Source organism: Stegostoma tigrinum, chromosome 6, assembly GCF_030684315.1.
Source record: "Stegostoma tigrinum isolate sSteTig4 chromosome 6, sSteTig4.hap1, whole genome shotgun sequence".
NCBI classification, from domain to species: domain Eukaryota; kingdom Metazoa; phylum Chordata; class Chondrichthyes; order Orectolobiformes; family Stegostomatidae; genus Stegostoma; species Stegostoma tigrinum.
This window is the reverse complement of record NC_081359.1, coordinates 44788745-44812220: the sequence shown is the minus strand read 5'-3', so window position 1 is coordinate 44812220 and position 23476 is coordinate 44788745. Positions and strand designations below refer to the sequence as shown.

Below are 23476 nucleotides of genomic sequence, written 5' to 3'. Positions count from 1 at the left end.
AGATGGGGGAAAGGAGTTGTGGGGGAGAAGTGGGTACAGGTGGAGAAGAGAGAGGGAGAATAGGAAATGTGGAAAGGGAGAAGAAAATTGGGGAACGAGAGAAGAGAGAGGTAGGGATCATTCTAGATCATAATTGATTGCTGCATTAAAAATACTCATCTTAACTTTTTAAATTGCTTATTGCCTGAATCCAATTCTGTTGTTTACAGACAATTGACCTACTGGGAGAAATATCTCCTTACTTATTTCATTAAAACCATATTTACTGTTCTACTAAAATTCCCCTGATGTACTCTACTCTGGAAACAATCACTACTTTTCTAATTTTATCATTTGATTAATTGTTCCAGATTTCTGATATCATTCCAACAAATTAATTGTGCATCTTACAAATCTACAAAATGCTGACAGGACTGGACAGGGTAAACACAGTAAGGATGTTCCAGTTGACCAGGGAGTCCAGAACCAGGAGTCACTGTCTGAGAAGTTGGGATAAGCCACTTGGACTGAGATAAGGATCATTTTTTTCATGCAGAGAGTGGTGAGCCTGTGAAATTCTCTGCCATAGAAGGCAACTGAGACAAAACACTGAACCATGGAATTATGCAGTATGGAAGATGTCCTTCTGCTCAAAGACTGCACTGACAGAAATACAATATTTTCAATGAGATAGATAGCCTTAGGTTAAAGGGATCAAATCAAATGGGTTGGCAAGGGAAACAGGATACTGAGTTGGATGATCAGCCATGACCCTATTGAATAGCAGAGCAGTCTCAAAAGGCAGAATAGTCTACTCCTGCTCCTATTTTCTGTTTCAGTACTTTATCCTCTCTTAGGCTTAAACATATTTGTTTACAATCACTTAATAAATTGGCAAGTAAACTATTTAGACAGCGCAGAAACAACACATTTGAGGAAGGAAAGCCATTTTTGTAAATCTCAAAACATCAACTGAAAATAAAGCAAATCCAGAAAATTGTATTCACTGAAATTCAAAAATCAATACATGGGAGCTACAGCATTTTAGTGACCAAAAATAAAACTTTTTTAAATTTTGTTTTATTTATATGCAAATTGTGGTGTGAAATAACAAGAGGGAAATGACACTGGCAGGATTAGTCCACAGGTCTCCAACAGCAGATATACCTCAGGCCCCGGGGTTGGTGGCAGGGGGTGCAAAGAAAACTGGAGGTAATAAGGACACATTTATATAGAAATGCATGAATCAAGGATGACTTTAACTTTGATGTAGCTTGGGAAAACCAACTGGCAAAAGAAGCAGAAGGAAGAATTCAGATTATGCTTCAGAAAACTTCCTAGTACAATATGTTGTGGATCCAACTAGGGGGCTGTTCTGGATCTGTTAATATGTAACGAGACAGGTATACTAAATTATCTCAAGAGTAAAATAATTCCTGAGGAAAGCCTAACAACACAGTAGAATTTAGAATTCTGTTTGAAAGTGAGAAAACTTTGAATGGAAACAATAGTACCAAACTTAAATAAAGGCAGTTAGCCTCATTCCTTTGTAAGTTGGCTAAAGTGGATGAGGAAAGGACGATTGCTGACAAAGTTTGGATAAATAGCGCATTGCATAAATGGAACAAGACACTGGAAAGGGACATTGTTAAATTATTTGTGTGCAGGTTAAACTGGAAAATGGCAAGTGCAATGTCGGAAGTACAGGATTAATGATTAAAGAAGATTTCCGTAATGAAAAGAAATAGAACTATGGAGCTGTACAAAAATTTCAGGGTTGATTCACATTAACTTGAAAACAAGTGGATGACAACAAATAATTTAAAAGCCACATAAACTGCTAGCCTTCATTTTTGGTCTTTGAATGAAAAGAGACTGAAAGTTATATTACAGTTGTAGAGAGCACTGTGGTTCAATTCCAACAGAAGTCTCTAATTTAGTTCTAGCAACCTCATCTCAGGAAGAATAAATTGGCCTTGGAAGGATTATAGTGTGTATTTATCAGAGTGATACCATGGCTAATTAGACTACTGTATCACAGGGTGCTCAAGTTTCCTCCCCGACACCGCCGCAGTCCAAAGATGTGCGGGCTAAATGGATTGGCTCTGCTAAATTAGACAGTGTTCAGGGATGTGTAGATAAGATGGGTCTGGGTGGGATGCTCTGACGGTTGGTGTGGACTTGGTCTGAAGGGCCTATTTCCACACTGTAGGGATTCTATGAAATGTTGTCCCCTTGTTTAAGAAGGGCAGCAAGGATAATCCAGGTAATTATCAACCGGTGAGCCTGACGTCAGTGGTAGGGAAGCTACTGGAGAAGATACTGAGGGATAGGATCTATCCCCATTTGGAAGAAAATGGGCTTATCAGTGATAGGCAACATGGTTTTGTGCAGGGAGGTCATGTCTTACCAACTTAATAGAATTCTTTGAGGACGTGACAAAGTTGGTTGATGAGGGAAAGGCTGTAGATGTCACATACATGGACTTCAGCAAGGCGTTTGATAAGGTTCCCCATGGTAGGCTGATGGAGAAAGTAAAGTCGCATGGGGTCCAGGGTGTGCTAGCTAGGTGGATAAAAAACTGGCTAGGCAATAGGAGACAGAGAGAAGTAGTAGAAGGGAGTTTCTCAAATTGGAGACCTGTGACCAGTGGTGTTCCACAGGGATCTGTGCTGGGACCACTGTTGTTTGTGATATATGTAAATGATCTGGAGGAAGGTGCAGGTGGTCTGATCAGCACGTTTGCAGATGACACTAAGATTGGTGGAGCAGCTGATAGTGAAGGGGACTGTCAGATGACAGGGTGGATGGCAAGAAGCTTTTTCCCCAGAGTGGAGGACTCAATTACTAGGGGTCATGAGTTCAAAGTGAGAGGAGGAACATTTAAGGGAGATATGCATGGAAAGTTCTTTACACAGAGGGTGGTGGGTGCCTGGAACACATTGCCAGTGGAGGTGGTAGACGCAGACACGTTAGCATCTTTTAAGATATATTTGGACAGGTACATGGATGGGCAGGGAGCAAATGGACACAGACCGTTAGAAAATAGATGACAGGTTAGACAGAGGATCTTGATTGGCGCAGGCTTGGAGGGCCGAAGGGCCTGTTCCTGTGCTGTAGGTTTCTTTGTTTTTTGTTCTTTGAAATCTACGAAGGTTAGTTCTCTATTGCCATGAGTACAGGAGGTTGTGTTGTTAGATAACAGAGGTGTTGAATTTAATTAAATGTTTTAATAGGGTAGACAGAAATTATTTCCTTCAGAACAAAACCTTACAACTGAAGCTAAGTTATTCAGGGACAATGTCATAAATTATCTCTTTGTGCAATGATAGTGAAAATATCCAGAACAATTCCCTCAAAAATCTGTTAAAATTACAAAACTAAGTTATAGGTTTCAGTATTAAGGGGCATAGGTTGGTTGATAGGTAGGGGATATGGAATCAAGGCAGATTGTTAGGTATAGATATGAAGGAGTATGCAATCCAGTTGGTTTGTTACATAAGGGTATCAAGTGGTATGCAAACAAGAGGTTAATAGAATGAAAGTGCAGATTAGCCATTATCCAAATGGGTTGAATAGCCTAGCCTAATGCCAAAGTTATCAACAGTTATTTTACTGCTTCCTGTAACCTATAATTTCCATAGCAATTACATTGTCTTTATTAATGCTGGTACTGAATATCCTAACCAACAAAGAGCTCCATTTCCTTGCACTAATGTTCCTGGCCAAAAGTTTAGAATTACACCAAAGTAATAGGTCTTCCTTGCCAAGGGAAACAAAATCAGTAAAACAAATTTATTTTTCGATACTACTACATACCTTTATCCTTCTTATGCTGATTAATCCCTCAGAAGCTGTCTGAATAGCTGCTGGGAAGAACAGGGTTACTGTGAGTCTCACAGCACTGTACAATGAAACTGTGACAAACACACAACTTGCTGTTATAGTGTTGCCAAGCAGCACATACACCAGGAATGTAAAAAACAATATCATCTTGCTTGCAATAAAGAACGAGGCCATGTTCAAGGCACGTAGATAAGAGCTTCGTAGAACCATGGCAATCTCCTTCCTGAAATGCAGAATAGAACTACCGTTTGTCATGGTCTCACAATACGTTTGAAAAGAGGTTTTGTTTTTAGGTTAAACATTCATCCAATGTCCTCCATTAATACTTTATCAAAAATACAATCTTTTAACAACCTTAGTCTTACTGAGTTTCAGTAGATTAGTATTTAATAGACATATGATGACTATATATACTTGAATAACAGTTGACCCAAAAAAATTCTTCACCTTTCATGTATCTTGTGCATTAGCTGATCCTAGTTTTTGAGGAATAAGGAGAAGTAAATCAAGTCTATAAATAAAAGCCATTTGTGAAAACAGTGGTCAGCATGAGAATCAAGACCATAAATTACACTTGACCAAATGAAAACGCCCTGAAATGGGAGTTATTATTTCCGTGTAATAGTTATGACTAACTACTGATTTGGAAATTTGAACTAGAAAATATCAACGGAAATGGAATGTTCATCACACAACTGGAGTAGTAAATAACACAATGAAAACCATGGAAGTACAATGACAAGATGAAACTGCAACATGGAAAAAAAAACCATCAGTAAAACATTAATGGAATTTTGCAACACTGACTATTGCCACACTTCACCTCTCAGGTTTCATCTGGCAAGATTCTCCAGAAGTAGGCCAAAAAGCAAAAGAACCTGGAAAGAACCTATGCTGGAAAACACAAACTAAAGCAGAAACTGCTTTAAAATCTCAGTGGATCTGGCAGCATCTGTGGCAAGATATCAAAGCTAACATTACCTCTGAGTTTTCTCCACAGATGCTGCCAGACCTACTGAGGTTTCCCAGTAATTTCTATTTTGTTTTCAGGAATTAGCCGTGTTTTCATGACGAAATTTCTTTGACTCCTTGAATGAACCTGGAAGGATGCATCAGCCAGTGTGGCCAGGCAAGTGACAAGGGGGAGCGAGGGAAGCCACAAGCAGGATGTCATCTTCAGGAGCAGGAAACATTGCTCCAGGACAGGGCCAAGAGTGGGATCCCTTAAGCACAAAATCCTTCTAAAAATATTATTCATGTACAATTTAACTGCTGACATTTTGTCTTAAAAACTTGACTTTTAAACCATTATATATGGTAATAACTTCTTTGCTAATACAAATAAAATTTACTTTCCAGCAGATATACAAAGTAAAATATTAATTGTTAATATTCCTAAATTTTTGGTAACTCCCCCACCACCAGAAAAATTCAATGAACATGTCAAATTCAAAATTTTTGAGAAGATCTGTAGTTTGTGTTGTGGATGATGTTGTAGACTTGCTCAAACAGCTGGTGTGTTTAATTAAAGAGGTTTCATCACGCTGCTAGGTAACACCATCATTGCACCTCTGGTGAAGCGTTGGTGTTCTATCACACTTGGTATTTATATGCTTCGGTTTGCTGGGGTGGTTAGCACCACTGTTTCTGTTTCTCAGTGGTTTGTGTATCAGGTCCAGTTCAATGTGTTTGTTGATGGAGTTCTGGTTGGAATGCCAGGCCTCCAGGAATTCCCTGTTATGTCTCTGTTTGGCTTGTGCTATTATGGACGAGTTGTCCAGGTCGAATTTGTATCCTTCTTTGTCCATGTATTAAGTCCAGTGAGAACTGGTCGTCTCTCTTCATGGCTAGTTGGTGTTTGTGTATTCTAATTGTCATTTTTCTTCCAGTTTGGACTATATAATGTTTCTCACAGTCCTTGCATAGTATTTTTCATAAGATTAGTTTTATCAGTTGTGGGTATGGACTTCTTTACATTTTACATTCGTCAGTAGTTGTGGCAGGGTCTTTGTTGGTTTGTGAGCTACCCTGAAACCTAGGGGTCTGAGTAGTCTTGTGGTCATTTCTGATGCGTCTCTGATGTATGGTAGGATGACTCGTGTGTCTGGCGGTAGCGTGTCTTCTTGTTGTGGTGTGTCATGGAGGTAATGGTGAATTGTGCTTTTTGAGTATCCATTCCTCTTGAAAATTCCGTATAAGTGCTCCTATTCCGCTTTGCACAATTCCAGATTGTTGCAGTGTGCTATGGCTCATTTGAATAACGTCTTGATGCACCTCTGTTTATGGGTGATGGAGTGATTGTTGGTGTATTCTGTATATGCTGATCTGAAGTTTCCTGTTGTTGTTATGTTCTATCGTTATGTCTAGGAAAGGTAGTCAGTTATTGTTTTCTTCTTCTTTTGTGAATTTCATTCCAGTGAGAATGTTGTTTGTGCGTCAGTAGGTTTCTTCTGGTCTTGTGCACTAGATAATCATGAAGGTGTCATCTACGTAGTGGACCCTGAGTTTAGGTTGGATAGTGGGAAGTGCTGTTCATTCTAACCTTTGCATTATCGCTTCTGCTGTCAGTCCTGATATTGGGGATCCCATTGATGCTCCATTGATTTGTTTGATATCGTGGAGTGTCTGCCTTCCTGATCCATCCAGCACTGTGGCAGTTGTCTCTTTGACTAGGTCATTTTTTATGGATATAAATAGTGCCATAACTTCATTATCTCTTCCTCTTCTGTTCTGGATGTTGAGGAATTTGAGGGTGGCCCAGTGCCAGGGAACAGTGCCAGGTTCGATTCCACCCTCAGGTTGTGTGGAGTTTGCACATTCTCCCCCCTGTCTGCGTGGGTTTCCTCCAGGTGCTCCGGTTTCCTCCCACAGTCCAAAGTTGTGCAGGTAGATGGATTGGCCATGCTAAATTGCCCACAGTGTTCAGGAGTGTCTAGGTTAGGTAAGTTAGGCATGGGAAATTAGGGGAATGATGCTTGGTGGGATGTTCTTTGGAGGGACAGCGTGAACTTGTTGGGCCGAATGGCCTGTTTGCACACAGTAGGGACTCTATGTTCCTATGAATTCTTGGGAGGAATGGGTGGTGTGGGTAGTGTTGTTTACTAAGTATTTCAGTTTTTGTTGTTGTTCTTTGGCTAGTCTATATGTTGGAATCTGAGGGGGACCCCTGATTTGTGTACCTTAGTGAGTCCAAAGAAGCAGGGGGTGTTGGATCCTTCTGGCTTTGTTTTTTGGTAGTCTGTCTTGCTGACATCTCCTGGAGTTGTGTAATTTCTTCCGGGTTGTTGTAATGTAATCCAGTTCTCTAACTGTGCAGGTGCATCTATCACCATCGGTGTTGGTATCTGCGAGTAATGCGTTAGCTTTCTCCATTGGGGTCCATTAAGATCACATCCTGACTCCTTTGTCTGCCAGTCAGATTATGATTTTTTTTTGTTTTTCTTGAATCTTTCCAGGGCTTTCATCTCTTCTGCATTAAATGTATTCTATTTACCTTTTCTGCGAAGTATTGGGACTATCATCTGTCTGATGGACTATTGTATTTCCTCTGTGATTCAGTTGCTCTTTAGTGTCAATTCTAGTGCAGTCAGGAAGTCAGTTTTTTGGCATCTCTGTACTTATAATTCAATCCATGTATTAGGACGGTCTTCTCAGTATCTGTAAGCGGTCGGTCTAAGATGTTCTTAATCCATGTTTCTGTATTGTCTGTGGGCAAGTTTGGACAGTTTTTCTTGTAAGACTATTCTTTTCTTTGTTCTGGTCTTTTGTTGTTGTATGGTGATGGCTTGTTCCAGTGCGGTTGTCCATTCTTGGTTGGTTGCATTGAAGTACAGATTTTTTTGGCACACTATATCCTGCTTATATTTGTGGAGGCAGTTAGTGGCATCATTCATCATAACCCTTAACATTCTGCAGTCGCTCTGCACAGCTATTCTCCATGCCTGTGGATTGTTGGTTTATATTTTAAACTCTGTGGTAACACCTGTTTTCTGAGGCATTCATGTAGGAAGTATATGGACTCCCTAAGTTACACCAACCAGTGGTCCACCAAGACCTATTGTCTCACTACCAGGCACGCCAACATACAGAGTAGCCAAAGAACTACAATGGAAACTGAAGTGCTTAGTGGACAACACTACCCACTCCATCCACTCCTCCCAAGAATTCCTCAAGATTATCAAGGGCACCAGAATTGAAGACGGCAAGATAATGATATCCTTTGACGTGACAGCACTATTTACATCCATAAACATTGACCTAGCCAAAGAGACAATTTCCACACTGCTGGAAGAACCTGATAGGCAGACATCCACGACACCAACTGCATCAACAAGGGCAGCACCCTGAAACTGCTGGATCTGTGCCTCACAAACCACTTCCCCTCTCAACAACCATACAGTCAAACAATCAACTGAACCCCAATATCAGGAACGATAGCAAAAGAAGTGATGCAAAGGTTAGAACAGATAGTGCTCCCCACTATACAACCCAAACTCTGGATCTGCTATGTAGATAATGCCTTCCTGCTTATCAATCGCACAAGACTAGCTGGGTGATGAAACGTCTGTAATCAAACACACCGGCTCAGCGAGCAAGTCTAGACCAAGTCAAACGTTAGATTAACTTTGAATGCTGAAATACTCCAAGACTACAACATTTTTCCTTTTGTTTTCTTACAACTTCCTTCCTTATCACAATTCATCCCAAGACAGAGGCTGATATGTGAGTGCAATTATAAAAGAACCACTTATTATCTTGATTACATAGCAGCTCGTCAACATTTTTCTACACTTAAAATCGCAATGCATCTCTTCAAGGTGAGAAGAAAATTACAATTCAACCTGAACGCGTAACCAACCAAACAAACATTTTCAGCAGCAGGAAAATTAATTTTCAAAAAGAGGACTCATAATTGATATTTTCACTCCATCAATATCAATTTGATTTTTCATGGAAGAAAGGAGAAGCTTCTTGATGTGTTTAGCCTAGAATTCACTCCAATTTATGGATTAATAGTGGAGTGGGATTTCTGTCTAACCACACAATTGTCTCTAGTCTACTGACTTTCTCTAGACCTTACTTGTGGTGTGACAAAGCTAGCAGCAGTAAAATGCTTTCCATTAAATTAGCACCAGTAACAGAATATGCTAAATGGTATGAATACTTTTGTTTGTGGCAGCACCTCTGATCTTGGACAGCAGCTCACTACAAACGAAAGCAGCAACCTCAAGCAAAAAAAATCGCCAGCAGGAAATGCTCCCACATTCACAAACACATCTGTAAAATTGCCTTACTAGCTGAACAAACTTTGGAAAGACAGCTGGACCTGAATTTTGAAAGGCCATCAGTCCAAGCTTGAAAGGCCATCAGTCCAAACATGGTGGGAAGTACTGTAACAGGGATCACAATTACTAGCATCCAACAGGTGTAGGAAGATGATTAATAATTTCACAACAATGGTCAAGATAACTCAAGTCACTGTAGATGAAAATCTGACTGAATGGTAGAAACATTGAGTTACAATTGGGAACGTTTAAAAGCCCTCCTGTTTGAGTACAGATCAATAGCTACCAAACTGTAAAGCCTAATTATACTGAATCTATGTCGCATTCAGATGAATAAAGTTTCCAAAACAATCTTTCAACTGTGATTTGAACTCTATGTAAATTTGAAAGAGATAACTCTTCTGTATTTTAGGACAACAAAGGAATCTGCAGATAATAAGATGTAGAGCTGGATGAAGAGCAGGAAAGCTGATGTTTCGAGTCAGGACCCTTCTTCAGAAAATGAATCTGCAGGTTTTGCAGCACTACTAGTGGTCCAAGTAGCTCAGAAAACATCAGGAGATCAGCACACACCAAAGGTTGGCTTTAAGGTACCAAATCCAAGAGGGAAAATGCATGCTTTGTACAAAAGGCAGCTCCTGCTAAATTCCAGAATCTTTCTAGCTGGAGTGCTGAAGTGCTTCAGAAGATTGTTATAACTCAATGATCATTTGCAAATCTGAGCTTAAATACTATTTCCTCATCTATTTGATATAAGGCAGCCGGATCAAAGAAAACCTTTTCATGTTTATGGCCACGACAGGTCTCTTTAATACTCCAACAATCCTGTGTCATCTAAATCGATTTTGCTTGTGCATTTTATCTGCCACTCTGAGCCAAGTCTACTGTTTCAATTAGGGTTTTTTTTGTAAAAAGTTCCTGGCTCCTTCCATTCATGCCACATCTAAGCCAAGACACTTTTTTGAGCCTCCAAACTGACTTCATAGAATTCACCAAAGAGGACTTTCAGAACATTGTGCTGCATTAGCTAACAGAAAAGGCTGTTACATGTTTAAGTAAATCAGCAATTAAGCTATTAATGATTATACACTATAAATCTTTATCATGAGATGCCATTTTCGAATTTAGTCAATAACACAATATATAACTTCAATGGTATTTCTCAAATGCCAATAATAATGACAACTAGAAGATATAGCTGAACAATATTTTCAAGATTTTCAAGAAGAACTTGTTCAGTGAATGATTTTCATTTATGTACAAATGCTAACACAAGTTTAACAAATGAAATAAGCAATACAATTACCAGATTGGATTTGATTGCTTTTCTTTATTCATTCATGGGAAGACAGCACACTGGCTAGGCAGCATTTATTGCCCATCCTTAAGTGTCCTGAGGGCAGCTCAGAGTCAATCACATTGGTGTCAGTCTGAAGTCACATGTAGGCCAGACTGGGCAAGAATGACAGTTTTCCTCCCTAAAGGATATTAGTGAACCAGGTGGGTTTTTCCAACAATTGGCAATGAATTCACGGTCATCATTAGACTCTTAATTCCAGATTTCTAAAGATTGTTAAAGGCAGAAGTTATATGAGAAGTTCTGCAGGAGCTGAAAGTTGCAGACACCTGCCTTAAGTACACGACTTGCAAACTCACATGTTTATGCTAGACAGTTGGTTTAGATATTCATTGGCAGAGCTGACAATATCACACTCGTCTCAACTCTACCAAAATCTAGTCATTACTCCAGTTTCACCCTGGGCGTCAAAGTTCTGAAGACAGATCACTGAAGCCAAAATGATAACTTTGCTTTCTCTCCACAGATGGTGCCAGACCTGTTTTTCTACCAAATCCTGTTTTAATCTTGTCCACCAAGATTATTCCTGGATTCTCTTCCCCACTACCACCCATCAATTAAAACAGTGCATGTCAAATTTGGGTCTGGAGAGATACGCAAAAAAAATGGAAAACTCCTCAATGGACAACAGACAAATGGCTGCCCAGGGTTGTGTGGTCAAGATTGATGATGGCTAGTGGTGGGCTTGGCACAACTCAGATGTTGAGAGTATAATATAGTCTCCACACGTGCAGCATAGTCAGCTCTCAAACTGGAGAGGGGCACACTGACAGCAGCATGAAAATCACAATGCAGATGACAAAGATAATATGGGTGCCAAGTGAGTTCAGTCATCCTCATGAAAGTAGTTTTATTAACTATACGAGTACTGCATACCTAAGAATGAGTACAAAAATACAAGACTGTCCACAGCACCGTTTGGTCTATGAAGATGAACTACCAGATTATCTAGGAGTGAAAAACAATATATTACTTTCATTAACAAACGTTGCACGAAGGGTATACAGTTTCTGTGGTTAGAAGCAAGCATGCCCATCTTAATGAAAGCTGTAAGGAAATGTCTGTTTTCTTGAAATTATTATTGTTCACTTGACAATTGAGTGTTATAATTTAGATTGGTGAAGTCCGTGAGTACGAATCAATTTGACAAGGGGTCCTACTAATATGAGAACCAGTGAGCTAAAATCCTTCTCCTGCTATATCTACTACATGCAAGGAGCTAATTAACTTCTTTATGACTAAGAATGAAACAAACCAGTTAGCTCTAAAACATCCTGTTTTCTGCATCCCACCACATCAAACTTACTCCAATTCCAAATCTTTAACTCAAATCTTTCTCTGGTTTCTCTACCTCTCCTTATGACCTATCCAAGGTCATCTTGACCATGAGACCAACTGCTTTCTCAATCCAGTTTTCACTAAATTTCTGCAATTCAACTTGCCTTCTTCATCCGCTTGATTGCTTAGAATTTGAGCAGTCATCTTTCCTCTCAAGCTTTCATATCTATCAACATCCCACATGCCTCCAATAATCTAACTTTGATCCCTTTGATCCTTACAAAATAATGCATCTTGAAAATCCAACCCTTTCCCCTTGACCACGAGGCAATTTTCTAAATGCAATTTTTCTAATCACCTCATATTCAAAAAGTCAAGTTTCTATTCATGTCATTGACTGCAATGGCCTAACCAAAATCACAAATTACAGCATGACGGGCTTGGACATACAGTCAAAATCAGGGGGAGTTAAGACAGGGAACAAAGAAATGGCAATTAAACACATCTTTGGTTGCATCTTCACAAATTAAGACACAAATAATGTCAGAAAGACATTGGGGTCTAGTGAGAGGGGAGAATGGAAAGAAGTCAGTATTAGTAAGGAAACAGTGTTGGGAAAATAGATAGGATTAGAGGCTGAGAGGTCCCCAAGGCCAGATAATTTACATCCCAGAGGCTTTCTGGCAGTAGCCCTTTTAGTGGATGCATTGGTGGTCATCTTCCAAGATTCTACTAGCTCTGGAACAGTTCCTATGGACAGGAGATCAGCTAAGGGAACCCCACTGTTTAAAAAGGCAGGTGGAGAGACAACGAGGAATTACACACTAGTTAGCCTGACATTGGTTGTGGGGTAAATGCTAGATTCCATTGTGAAACATTTAATCAGAGCACTTGGAAAACAGTGACTTAATTGGACAAAGTCAGCATGGATTTACAAAAGGGAAGACATGCTTAACAAAACAACTAGAGTTTCTGAGGACATAACTAATTGAGATAGTGGGACACACAGTCAGCAAATGTGGTTCACTTAGAATTTCAGAAGGCTTTCAAAAGGTCTCACATAAGACACCAGCATATAAAATTAAAACACATGGGATGGCAGGAACCATAAAGTAGTAATAAACTGATCAGCAGGGCAAGTATAAAGGTATGCAGGTTAGCTGGACTGGCCAAGGTAAATTGTCCATAGTACTCAGGGATGTGTAGATTAGGTGCATTATGAGGGATGGGTCTGGGTGGGATACTGAGGGATGGTATGGACTTGTTGAGTCGACGGGCCTGTTTCCACACAGTAGGGATTTTATGATTTTCCATGATCTAGTATCTAGGAGAATGAGGGGAGATCTCCTAGAAACCTACAAAATTCCAAAAGTACTAGACAAGGTAATTGCAAAAAGGATGTTTCTGATGATCAACCAGCCCAGAATCAGGGGTCACAGTTGGCCATTTAGAACTGAGAAGAGGAGAAATTTCTTCATCCAGAGAGTAGTGAGCCTGTGGTATTTGCTGCCACAAAGTTGAGACCCAAATATTGAATGTCTTCAACAAGGATTTGCATATACTTCTTGGAGTTAAAGTGATCAAAGGGTATGCGGAGAAAGCAGAATGATCAGCCATTATTAACTTAGATGCTGGAGCAGGCTTGAAAAGCTGAATGGCCTGCTCCTGCTCCTACATTTTTTTTGTTTCTCTTAATGTTTCTAAACAATCTTTCTGTATTCTTATATAACAAGGTGTAGAGCTGGATGGACGCAGCAGACCAAGCAGCATCAGAGGAGCAGGTGAACTTACAAGGGCTTTCCTGCTCCTCTGATGCTGCTTGGCCTGCTGTGTTCATCTCGCTATACACCTTATTGTATCAGGTTCTCCAGCATCGGCAATTCCTTCTATTTCAGTGTTCTTGTTTGGTAGTCATCCTCCTCCAAAACCTCTCAACGCTATCTAGAAACCACGTGTCTACTTTCGATCCTATCTACTAAATTGTAATGTTAGAAGCTACCGCAGTTACCTCTGGTACCCTGAGGGTCTATCCGTGCCTTCTTAATATTTCTAATCCATGTATTAATCAGTGATACAATCCTAAGGTCCCTCAGATTTCTCAATACATTGATCACACATTGACCTCATTACTTATGGCCCATCCTTTTCTTATGATTTGCTTTTTACCTTGCCCACGTCCAATACCGGAGCGGAAATGTCCTCCAATCAAAATTGAGAATATCAGAGTCTCTGACCCCATCACAAACTATACTCAGCTCTTTCTCTGTTTCTGTACAGATTATGCCACTTCAAATGCACTTTCAAGCAGGTTTTAAACTGTTGAGGGTTCCTACTTCTACTATCCTTCCAGGTTCCAGATACTGAATGTCCTCTTGGAGGAAGCATTTTCCCCCAAATGAGAAAAGATCACATGAAATACGAATAGGAGTTGGAGTAGTCCATGTGGCCACTCGAGCCTGCTCTAGCATTCAAAAGGATCACAGCTGATATAACATTCCTCACATCTATTTTCCTGCCCTTCTTCCATTATTGATTCCCCTACTGCTCAAGAATTTGGTGTCTCAGCCTTAATATACACAAATCCCTTAAGAATCCTACATGCTTCAATGAGACTTTCATTCTTCTAAACCCTAGTGAGTATTTAACCTTTGCACCTAAGACAATTCCTCCATACCGGAGATCTTCCAAATTAACCTTCTCAGAACTGCCTCCAAAGAAATTATACCTTTCCTCAAAAAATGGGGAGGGGAAAGGGAGCTGGGAAAAAAAGAGAGAGGAGGGGTGGGGCTGGGGAAGGTACATGTGATGGTTGAGGTGAGTGCAGGGGTAGGCAGTGGTAGGGATTGGTCGATGAAGTGGGAGGAGCAGATCGCTGGGACAGAGATGGACAGGTTGTGTCAGGTCAAGGAGGCAAGAATGAGCAGGAGGATTCGTCGTGGGATAAGGCCGGGGGTAGGGAGACTTTGAAACTGAATTCAAGAAATTTTGGTAAGTTACTGCCAATGCATCTATTATTTTGAAGCTACTTATTTACGATGCAAGCTATCATGTTCCACAGATTTAGCCCCATGTTCCACAGACTTAGACTTCATTTGTCTAATACCACTTCTCTAGTGATGGTACTTAGTTCCTCCCATGTACGCTTTAGTATTAATGGAATTTTAGAATTATCTTCTACTGCAAAGACTGATGAAAAATATCTGCTTAATTCCTTTGCCATTTCCTTGCTCCCCATAACTATCTTGCCAGATTCATTTTCTAAGTGACCGATGCTTACTTACATCTCCCATTTCCTTTACATAAATGAAGCTCTAACTGTCACTTTTTATATACTTCACTAGTTTGTCCCTGTAGTTTATTTTCTCTCTTTATTGCCTCTCATCCTGTTTTGCTAGATTCTGAATTTATCTCAGCCTTAGGAGCTATGACTAACTATTGTCTCCTTGTATACTTTTTCTTTCAACTTTATACTTTCCTTAACTTCCTTGGATAGCTAAGGTTTATCTCTCTCTTAGAATCTTGCCTACTTACTTGGAATTCTTTTTAAATCTCCTTACCCGCTTATGTCCTGTCACAGTTTGCTTACCATCTCTCCTTCTAATCTATCTGCTTAATCTACTTTAGCTAATTTTATCTTCATTTTATTGTAGTTCCCTTTATTTAAGTTAAACACATATTTTCTGACCCAAGTTTCTCATACTCAATATTAAATTCTATCAAGTTATGATCACTTCTTCTAAGGGAACCTTTTACTTTGGGGACATTTATTAAACTTGCTTCATTCTCATTACCATATCCAAGATAGTCTGTTTGATTGTTGGCTGAATGGCATAACACTCTTGGAAACCATATGCACTTTATGAATTGGTGTCGTAACCACCCTTTCCAATTTGAATGGCCCAATCAATAAGATTAAAGTCATCCAAAATTATTGTTCTATCCTTTTTACAATCGTATAATTTGGTTTGTATCATTTTCAACAGGGTGGCTACTGTGGCTCGTCACACCTCCTACCAATGTCTTCTTTCCTTGCTGTTATTTACCTGCATCTCTAAATGACCAGAGCGTAGACTATCTCTCAACTGTCCAAGTTTCATCTCTGAACGGTGCAACCCCACCACCTTTTCCTCTTCTCCCTTCTTTCTGTAAGGTAAAATATTTAAGTGTTAAGTTCCCAGTTCCAATCTCCTTGTAACCATGTCTCCACAATAGCCATGACATCATATCCATTTACTTCGACTGACACCATCAGTTTGTCCACCTTATTCCAAATAGGTTTGGCATTAAGATATAAATCAGTCCCCCTCCAACGACACCCTCATCTGCTTAACAGAACTTGTCCTTACCCTGAACAACTTCTCTTTAACTTCTCCCACTTCCTACACACTAAGGGGTGGCTATGTACACCTGTATGGATCCGAGCTATGCCTGCTTCTTTGTAGGGTAAGTGGAACAGTCTCTTTTCTACATGTTGCACCGGCACCATCCTTCACCTCTTCCTCCGTTGCATTGTATTAGATGATTGTATTGGAACTGCCTCGTGCTCCCATGAGGAGCCTGAACAGTTCATCAACTTTACTAACACCTTTCATCCCAACCTCAAATTCACCTAGACCATCTTTGATACCTGCCCCCACTCCTGGGCCTCTCCTTCTCCATCTCTGGTAACTGCCTCAACATCAACCTAGCCAAAGAAACAACTGCCACACTGCTAGATGAATCAAGTAAGCAGACAACCCAGGTCACCAACATCAATAAGGACACGACCGTGAAATTACTAGATTCATGCCTCACAACCCACTTCACCTCCATACAAGGCCCAAAGCAAACTTTTCATATCCAACAGGAGTTCATCCTGCAACCTGGTATCCTGTATCCGTTACTCCCGAAGTGGCCTCCTCTACATCAGTCACACCAAGTGCAGACTCGGGGACCGTTTCATGGAGCATCTGCACTCCGTACACAATAATTGACAATACCTTCTGGTCACCAACCATTGTAACTACCCCTCCCACTCCCTTGATGACCTGTCCATCCTGGGCCTCCTCCAGTGCCAGTATGATGCCACATGCAAAATGGAGGAGCAACATCTCATATTGCCCCCTCAGGAGCCTACAGCCCAATGGCCTGAATACAGTCTTCACCAGTTGTAAAATCTCCTCACTCTTGGTCTCATCCCATATCCAAACCTCCCTCTCATCTCCACCTCCTTGACCTGACACAGCCTGTCCATCTTCTCTCCCACCTATCCGCTCCACCCATCCCACCGACCAATCCCCACTACCTGCATCCACCTATCAACACCCCACCTATCTCTCCCCTTCCCCACCTATCCTCTCTCTGGCCTCGTCGATCTTACACAATCTGTCCATCTTCCCTTTCACCTATCCAACTGACTACTCCCTACCTGCATCCATCACCCCCTCCCTCTATTTATTTCCTAGCTGCCTTCCCCCTCCCCAGTTTTGAAGGGTCCCAACCCAAAAAACTTGACGTTCCTACCCTCTGATGCTGCCTGACCTGCTGTGTTGCTCCAGCTCCAGCACATGCAGTTCTTGCTATCCCCAACACCATCAGTAAGTATTCGCACCAGGACATTACCTTCTCAAGGCAAGATTATTTTGTCTGAGTTGGACGAGCCGTTTTGGTCAGTGATACTTCAAGACTCGTCACTTTGTTATGTTTCCCTCTAATAAAAGCTGGAAATGAATGCAAAATACTATAGATGCGGGAGAAACTCAGCAGTTCTAGCAACATTTGAGGAAAAAGGAACAGAGCTAATATTTCCAGCCTGATGACTCTTCTTTTGAGCGTCTCCCTCCATTTCCTTGACTCTGTTCAGGTTCAAAACCTATTGCATAGCTAATTTTTGTCAGTTCTGATGAAAATGAAATACAAACTGTAACAGTGAGATAACACAGTGTGAAGCTGGATGAACACAGCAGGCCAAGCAGCAGAGGAGCAGGAAAGTTTGACATTTCGGGTTGGGACCCTTCTTCCGGAAAAAAACAAACTGAAACACTAACTGCTTTTCTCTCTACAAACACTTCTACTGATGTTCAGCATTTCAGCATGAATAGCACGTTGTTTTTGTTTTTTGTCATTACAAGCAGAAGAGCTGTGAATGAATGTGAATTTTTGAAGAACGGTCGAGGCCTGAAATGTCAGCTTTCCTGCTCCTCTGATGCTGCTTGGCCTGCTGTGTTCAGCCAGCTCTACACCTTGTTATCTGTGAATGAATGTAATTTGAGGGGCTCTGGTTTTCATTTAAAAAAAATTAATGTAACTCATGTATTTCCTCTCTTTGAATCACAGATTGCACATTTAATTGAGAATGGATCCATGGCAAAAATTCAGTTCCAGATTAGATTAGATTCCCTACAGTGTGGAAACAGGCCCTTTTGGCCCAACAAGTCCACACCGCTCCTTGGAGCATCCCACCCAGACCCTATAACCCCCACACCCCTGAACACTAAGGGCAATTTAGCATGGCCGATCCAACTAGCCTGCACATCTTTGGACTGTGGGAGGAAACCGGAGCGTCCAGAGGAAACCCATGCAGACACAGGAAGAATATGCAAACTCCACACAGACAGTCACCCGAGGCTGGAATCAAACACGGGTCCCTGGCGCTGTGAGGCTGCAGAGCTAACCACTGAGCCACTGTGCCGTTAGACAAAAAAAAACTGACGAAAACATTGGAATTGCCTTTTCTCTACTAACATACAATGGTAACTTCCTTTTCCTTGAAAGTTGGCTTCGGTGTTGTCCTTCCTAAGATTTCCAGTGAAAGAAGGTGTCCATTGAATATAGTGGGAAGGGGTCACAGGACAGAAAGGAGAAGAGGGAAAATGTCTTTATGAAATTACATACTATTTCCAGAAAAATAACATACGTTGACAACTTGAAAGAGTTGTGAAGGCTTCCAGAAGGACATTATCAATTGGTTACTATCATATGGTAACATGGACTATCATATTTTATAACAGTTGAGATCTGAAGTCAAGAAACTAATTAACTTCAGATTCAGTTCTCTCAAATTATTTCTTACCACTGTTGGGAACTTCAGAATTGAAGATTAAGAAAGATCATAGTTGCTATTGTCCTGACATGTGGCCCAAACTTTTAATAATGCAAATTCCATTAACTGGTGCCATGCACACACACCCTGTATATGCATAAATAAAAGCAAAACAACTGCAGATGCTGGAAATTTGAAATAAAAATAGAAACATGATGGAGGAGGTTTGGCAACATTTGTCAATAGAGAATCAGGGTGAAAAATTCTGGCCCAATGTATTCATCTGTGAACTCTCTCTCTCTCTCTCTCTCTCTCTCTCTCTCTCTCTCAGTTCACTAACAGGATGTTTTTATTTCACTTAAATTTGGCTTGCCATGTAAAAATCAGGAACACAAATGCCACTGATATATAAGAACTGCACATGCTGGACAATCCGAGAAAAACAAGGTATGGAGCTGGATGAACGCAGCAGGCCAAGCAGCATCTCAGTAGCGGGAAAGCTGACGTTCCAGGCTTAGACCCAACATCAGAAAAAAAAATTCTGATGAAGGGTCCATGCCCAGAACGTCAGCTTTCCTGCTCCTGAGATGCTGCTTGGCCTGTTGTGTTCATCCAGCTAATACAAATGTCACTTCCTGGACTATCAATATTAAAAACATCTGTCAGATAAGTTACACTATAAAAGACACTTATAAAATGACCTGGGTTTTCAGTGCATATTTACTAAATGAGTAAATGGTAATATATTGTAACCTCACCAAATCAAACATCCATTGTTTGGAAACAAAAATCATCTGGAAACTTTCTGTACAGGCCCAAGCAACTCAGGGCATGATTTCTGTACAGTACATTTGCAGCAGAAACATGGAAAATACAGTATTTGGAGAAATACTTCCATCATATTTATAACTGGTTTCATATGTTTTGTTGCAGAGATAGTAGGAACTGCAGATGCTGAAGAATCTGAGATCACAAGGTGTAGAACTAGATGAACACTGCAGGCCAAGCAGCAGAGGAGCAGGAAAGCTGACGTTTCAGGCCTAGCAAAATGACCGCTTTCCTGCTCCTCTGATGCTGCTTGGTCCGCTGTATTCATCCAGCTCTACACGTTGTTATCTCACGTGTTTTGTTGTTTTGCAGTTCATATATTTATACCTAGGCATTTTAACATTATGCTGTTTTGAGATACTGTATTATAGGTCTCCTTACTAACTCACTCGCCAGCTGTATTCATTAATACTGCATTCCCATTCATTCTGTTTACTAATAATGCATTCTCATTCACTCGTTCATAAACCTTTACTAACTCACTGTTTACCATAATGTGTTTCCATTCATTCATAAAACCGTCATTTTACGATTGCAAGATAGACTAAATTAAACATTCCATCAAAATCCGTTACTGCTTCTTCACAACTTCAACCCTTATCAGACTTACATCAAAAGCTACCTCTGAATTATTATCAAAAAGTTGACTAACCTATTCAGAAACAATACCCTCACCGCCATAGTGTCTCCACGACACGCCTGAAACTATAGAAAGATTATAATGTTAATCAGACCCTTAGCAGCCAAGAGATAACAAGGTGTAGAGCTGGAGAAACACAGCATCTGCAGTTCCTAATTTCCCTGTTAATTACATACTGAAAAGGGCCTCTGTTCCTTTTAAGAAAGTTACTAGCAAAATAGCACTTCTGTGAAACTGCATGAATGAATGAAACTCATGCTGGCAAATAATAAATAAAATCTCATGGCCCAGCTGCAATAATCAGTTTAATATCCTTTCTACCTTTATTTAGTGCACATATGATTTCTAACTAATTTAGATCATATAGGTCTAGTATTTTTACTAACATTTACTAACTTAAAAAAAGGACCAACGCCTCTTAATTATGCAAGCAGACTAGGCAGGCATGTTAATCAGAGTAGCAGCCAATATTTAGCAAATGTTTAGGACAGATGTCAAACAAACATCTGTGTACAATAGATAAAACTGTGTAACACCATAGTGATAGAATTTTAATATACGTAAGAACTGTGTATAGAGGCTACTGTAAGAACTGTACTTCGGAATTCCATTACCACCTCGAACTGTGCTTCTGTGAATGCTGAATTAAGAGGCTATTTTCACCACTCACTGATTTCGCTTGTTATTTGAAACACAATCCCACATTACAAAGCAGAAAAATGTGAGATCTAGAAATGGTTTGATCCCACCCATTACAGACATGAGGTTATAGTGTATGTGGTTTCCAAGAAAAACTTACATTCTTACTTGAGCAATTAGATTTGAAAAGGGTGTTTCCCATGCATACATCTTGATGACTCGCATTCCTGATATAACTTCATTCATTATACGAATTCTGTTATCTGTCAGTATTGCAGTCTTGCCTCTAAAGGAGTCAGGAAAAAAAAACTTAGTAAATCACACTTGTTTTCAAAATTCGTTGTAAAAGTCATTAATCTTCAAAATCTATATTAGAAAAGGCAAAAATCGTTGAATACCTCTGCTAAAGAAAAACACACATGATATCACCAATATAATTTGAAGTTCTAGGATTTTGACCTTGTCCTGAGCTAACGGTTTTCAATAGGAAAGGTTTAAAAGTATATGGGTTAACTGCAGGTAAATTTGATGAGTTTAATTTGGGAAACCTGGTCTGCGTATTTTAATTAGACCAAAGGATCCATTTCCATGCTGCATGATTCTATGATAATAAAGGAACAATGACACATTTCCAAGTCAGGTGTCCTTGTATAGGTACAAAACATCTTGGTATTTTCCTTAATGCTGTTTGCCAAAGACCCTGTTAGCCCTCCGAATTCCTTGTTTGAGTTCTTTCCTGTAATTTTTTTTATACTTAGAGGGCTCGGTCCATTTTCAGCTTCCTAAACCTCACACATGCCTCCTGTTTTTTGACTAAGTTCCCAATTTCTCTTGTTGTCCTCATCCTTTACTGTTGCAGGAACATGATGGTCCAGAACTCTAATCATCTGACTTTTAGAAGAATCCCACTGTTCCAGGTGTGAATTTAACTTCCAAGAGCTACCCCCAATTCACATTCCCCATTCCTGCCCAATATTGTGGTAGTTACCCTTCCCTCAATTTACCACTTTTGTCCAAAGACAGAATGAGAATTGCACACTACAGATTTTCTAACCTCTGACCTGCTCTTGTAGTCACAGTGTTTATGTGGTTAGTTCAAGAGTTTCTGGTCAATAGTAACACCCAAACATTAATGCGTTAACATTGGGAGCAGCAATAGTAACAAGACAACACACCAAGGGGTGATGATTAGATTCTCTCTTGTTGAAGATAGTCATTTCCTATCACATCTGTGGCACATGTAATTTCCATCTATAAACCCTAGTTGGGATGTTGCACAGATCTTGCTGCATCTGGACAGAGACTGCTTCTATTTACTAAAATGGTTCCAGGTGTGAGAAACTTGCATCTATCCTGAGCTGAAGTTGGAACTGTTGTTGAAGCTGTAGATAAGGTGGCCAAGAAGAGACCTGATTGTATATTTCAAAATCATGAGAGGGCTTGATAGATTAAATAGGGTGAAGCTGGTTGTGCTTATAAAAGTAACAAAGGGGAGGAGCCACAGATTTAAAGTGATGTGCAAATGAAGCAAGGGTAATGCAAAGAAAATCTTTTGCACACAACAAGTTATGGTATGAAATGCACTGCCTGGAAAGGTGCTGCAGCCAGGTTCAATTGAGGCATTCAAGAGGGCATTGGGTATTTATTTGGCTAATAATAGGGTGCAAGGATACAGGGTAAAGGCAGGAGATTAGCACTAGATTTACACCACATAGAAACATGATGGGCCAAATAGGCTATAATAATTTTGTGATTTTGTGTCCAGTATCTCAAGCATCACAAATGGGTGCTTACCGTTGTGCCAATGAATATCCTCATTTTTGACTTTACAATGGAGGAAATGCAGTAAAAAATACTACTTAATCTATCATGCCTGGTACCAGCTCTTTGCACGCACAAAGAATTAGTTCCATTACCAATGAGAACATACTTGAAAGACATTTTTGCAACATTTCAGGAATATGGGCATCTTTGCAAGGTCAGCATTTGTTGTCCATCACTAACTGCCCTTAAACTGAGTGGTTTGCTAGACCATTTCAAAGGTAGGTAATTGTCAAACACATTCCTGTGGGTCTGGAGTCATACATAGGCCAGACTAGGTAACAAAGACAGACTTTCTTCCTTAAAGGGCAATTGTGAACCAGTAAGGGTTGTTCAACAATGAATGATATTTCACATGGCTGTTCGCATTGAGACCAGCCATCAATTACAGATTTATTAACTCAATTCAATTTCACGAGCTGCCACATTGGGGTTTGAACTTGGGTCACATGAGGATTAGTCGGCTCTCTGGATTACTACTAATTTGCTGTTGCCATGCTTTCATGCAATGCATTCCAGATGCTAGCAGCTCACTCTAATTTTCTTTTTCTGGAGTCAGGTATTTTCAAAGGAACGATCCATAAAGCAGTCCATGTTTAAATGCAATAAGACCTGGATATTACCGAGGCTTGGCCTGAAAAAATGGCAAGTAACGTTCATGTCACACAAAGACTAGACAATGACCATCTCCCTAAAAGATGGATAGAGCAGGGACAGGAATGGTTGTTGCAGGTTCCGGGATTTAGACGTTTCAGTAAGAACAGAGAAGATGGTAAAAGAGG

At 40.2% G+C, this 23476-nt stretch overlaps 1 protein-coding gene across 4 annotated transcripts in view; it reads right to left on the bottom strand.

The window, feature by feature from the left end:
* Nucleotides 1–23476, bottom strand: part of abcc4 (ATP-binding cassette, sub-family C (CFTR/MRP), member 4) — a 492919-nt gene that overhangs the window by 346886 nt on the left and 122557 nt on the right. For all 4 annotated transcript variants that reach the window (XR_007247792.2, XM_048533436.2, XM_048533434.2 and 1 more), the window contains exons 7-8: nucleotides 21034–21159; nucleotides 3799–4048 (exon numbers count right to left, since the gene is read on the bottom strand). Coding sequence is in view for 3 of the 4 variants with exons in the window: in XM_048533436.2 (XP_048389393.1) it covers nucleotides 3799–4048; nucleotides 21034–21159 (376 nt within the window). In the remaining variant the exon portion in view is untranslated. The remainder of the gene's footprint in view (nucleotides 1–3798; nucleotides 4049–21033; nucleotides 21160–23476) is intronic.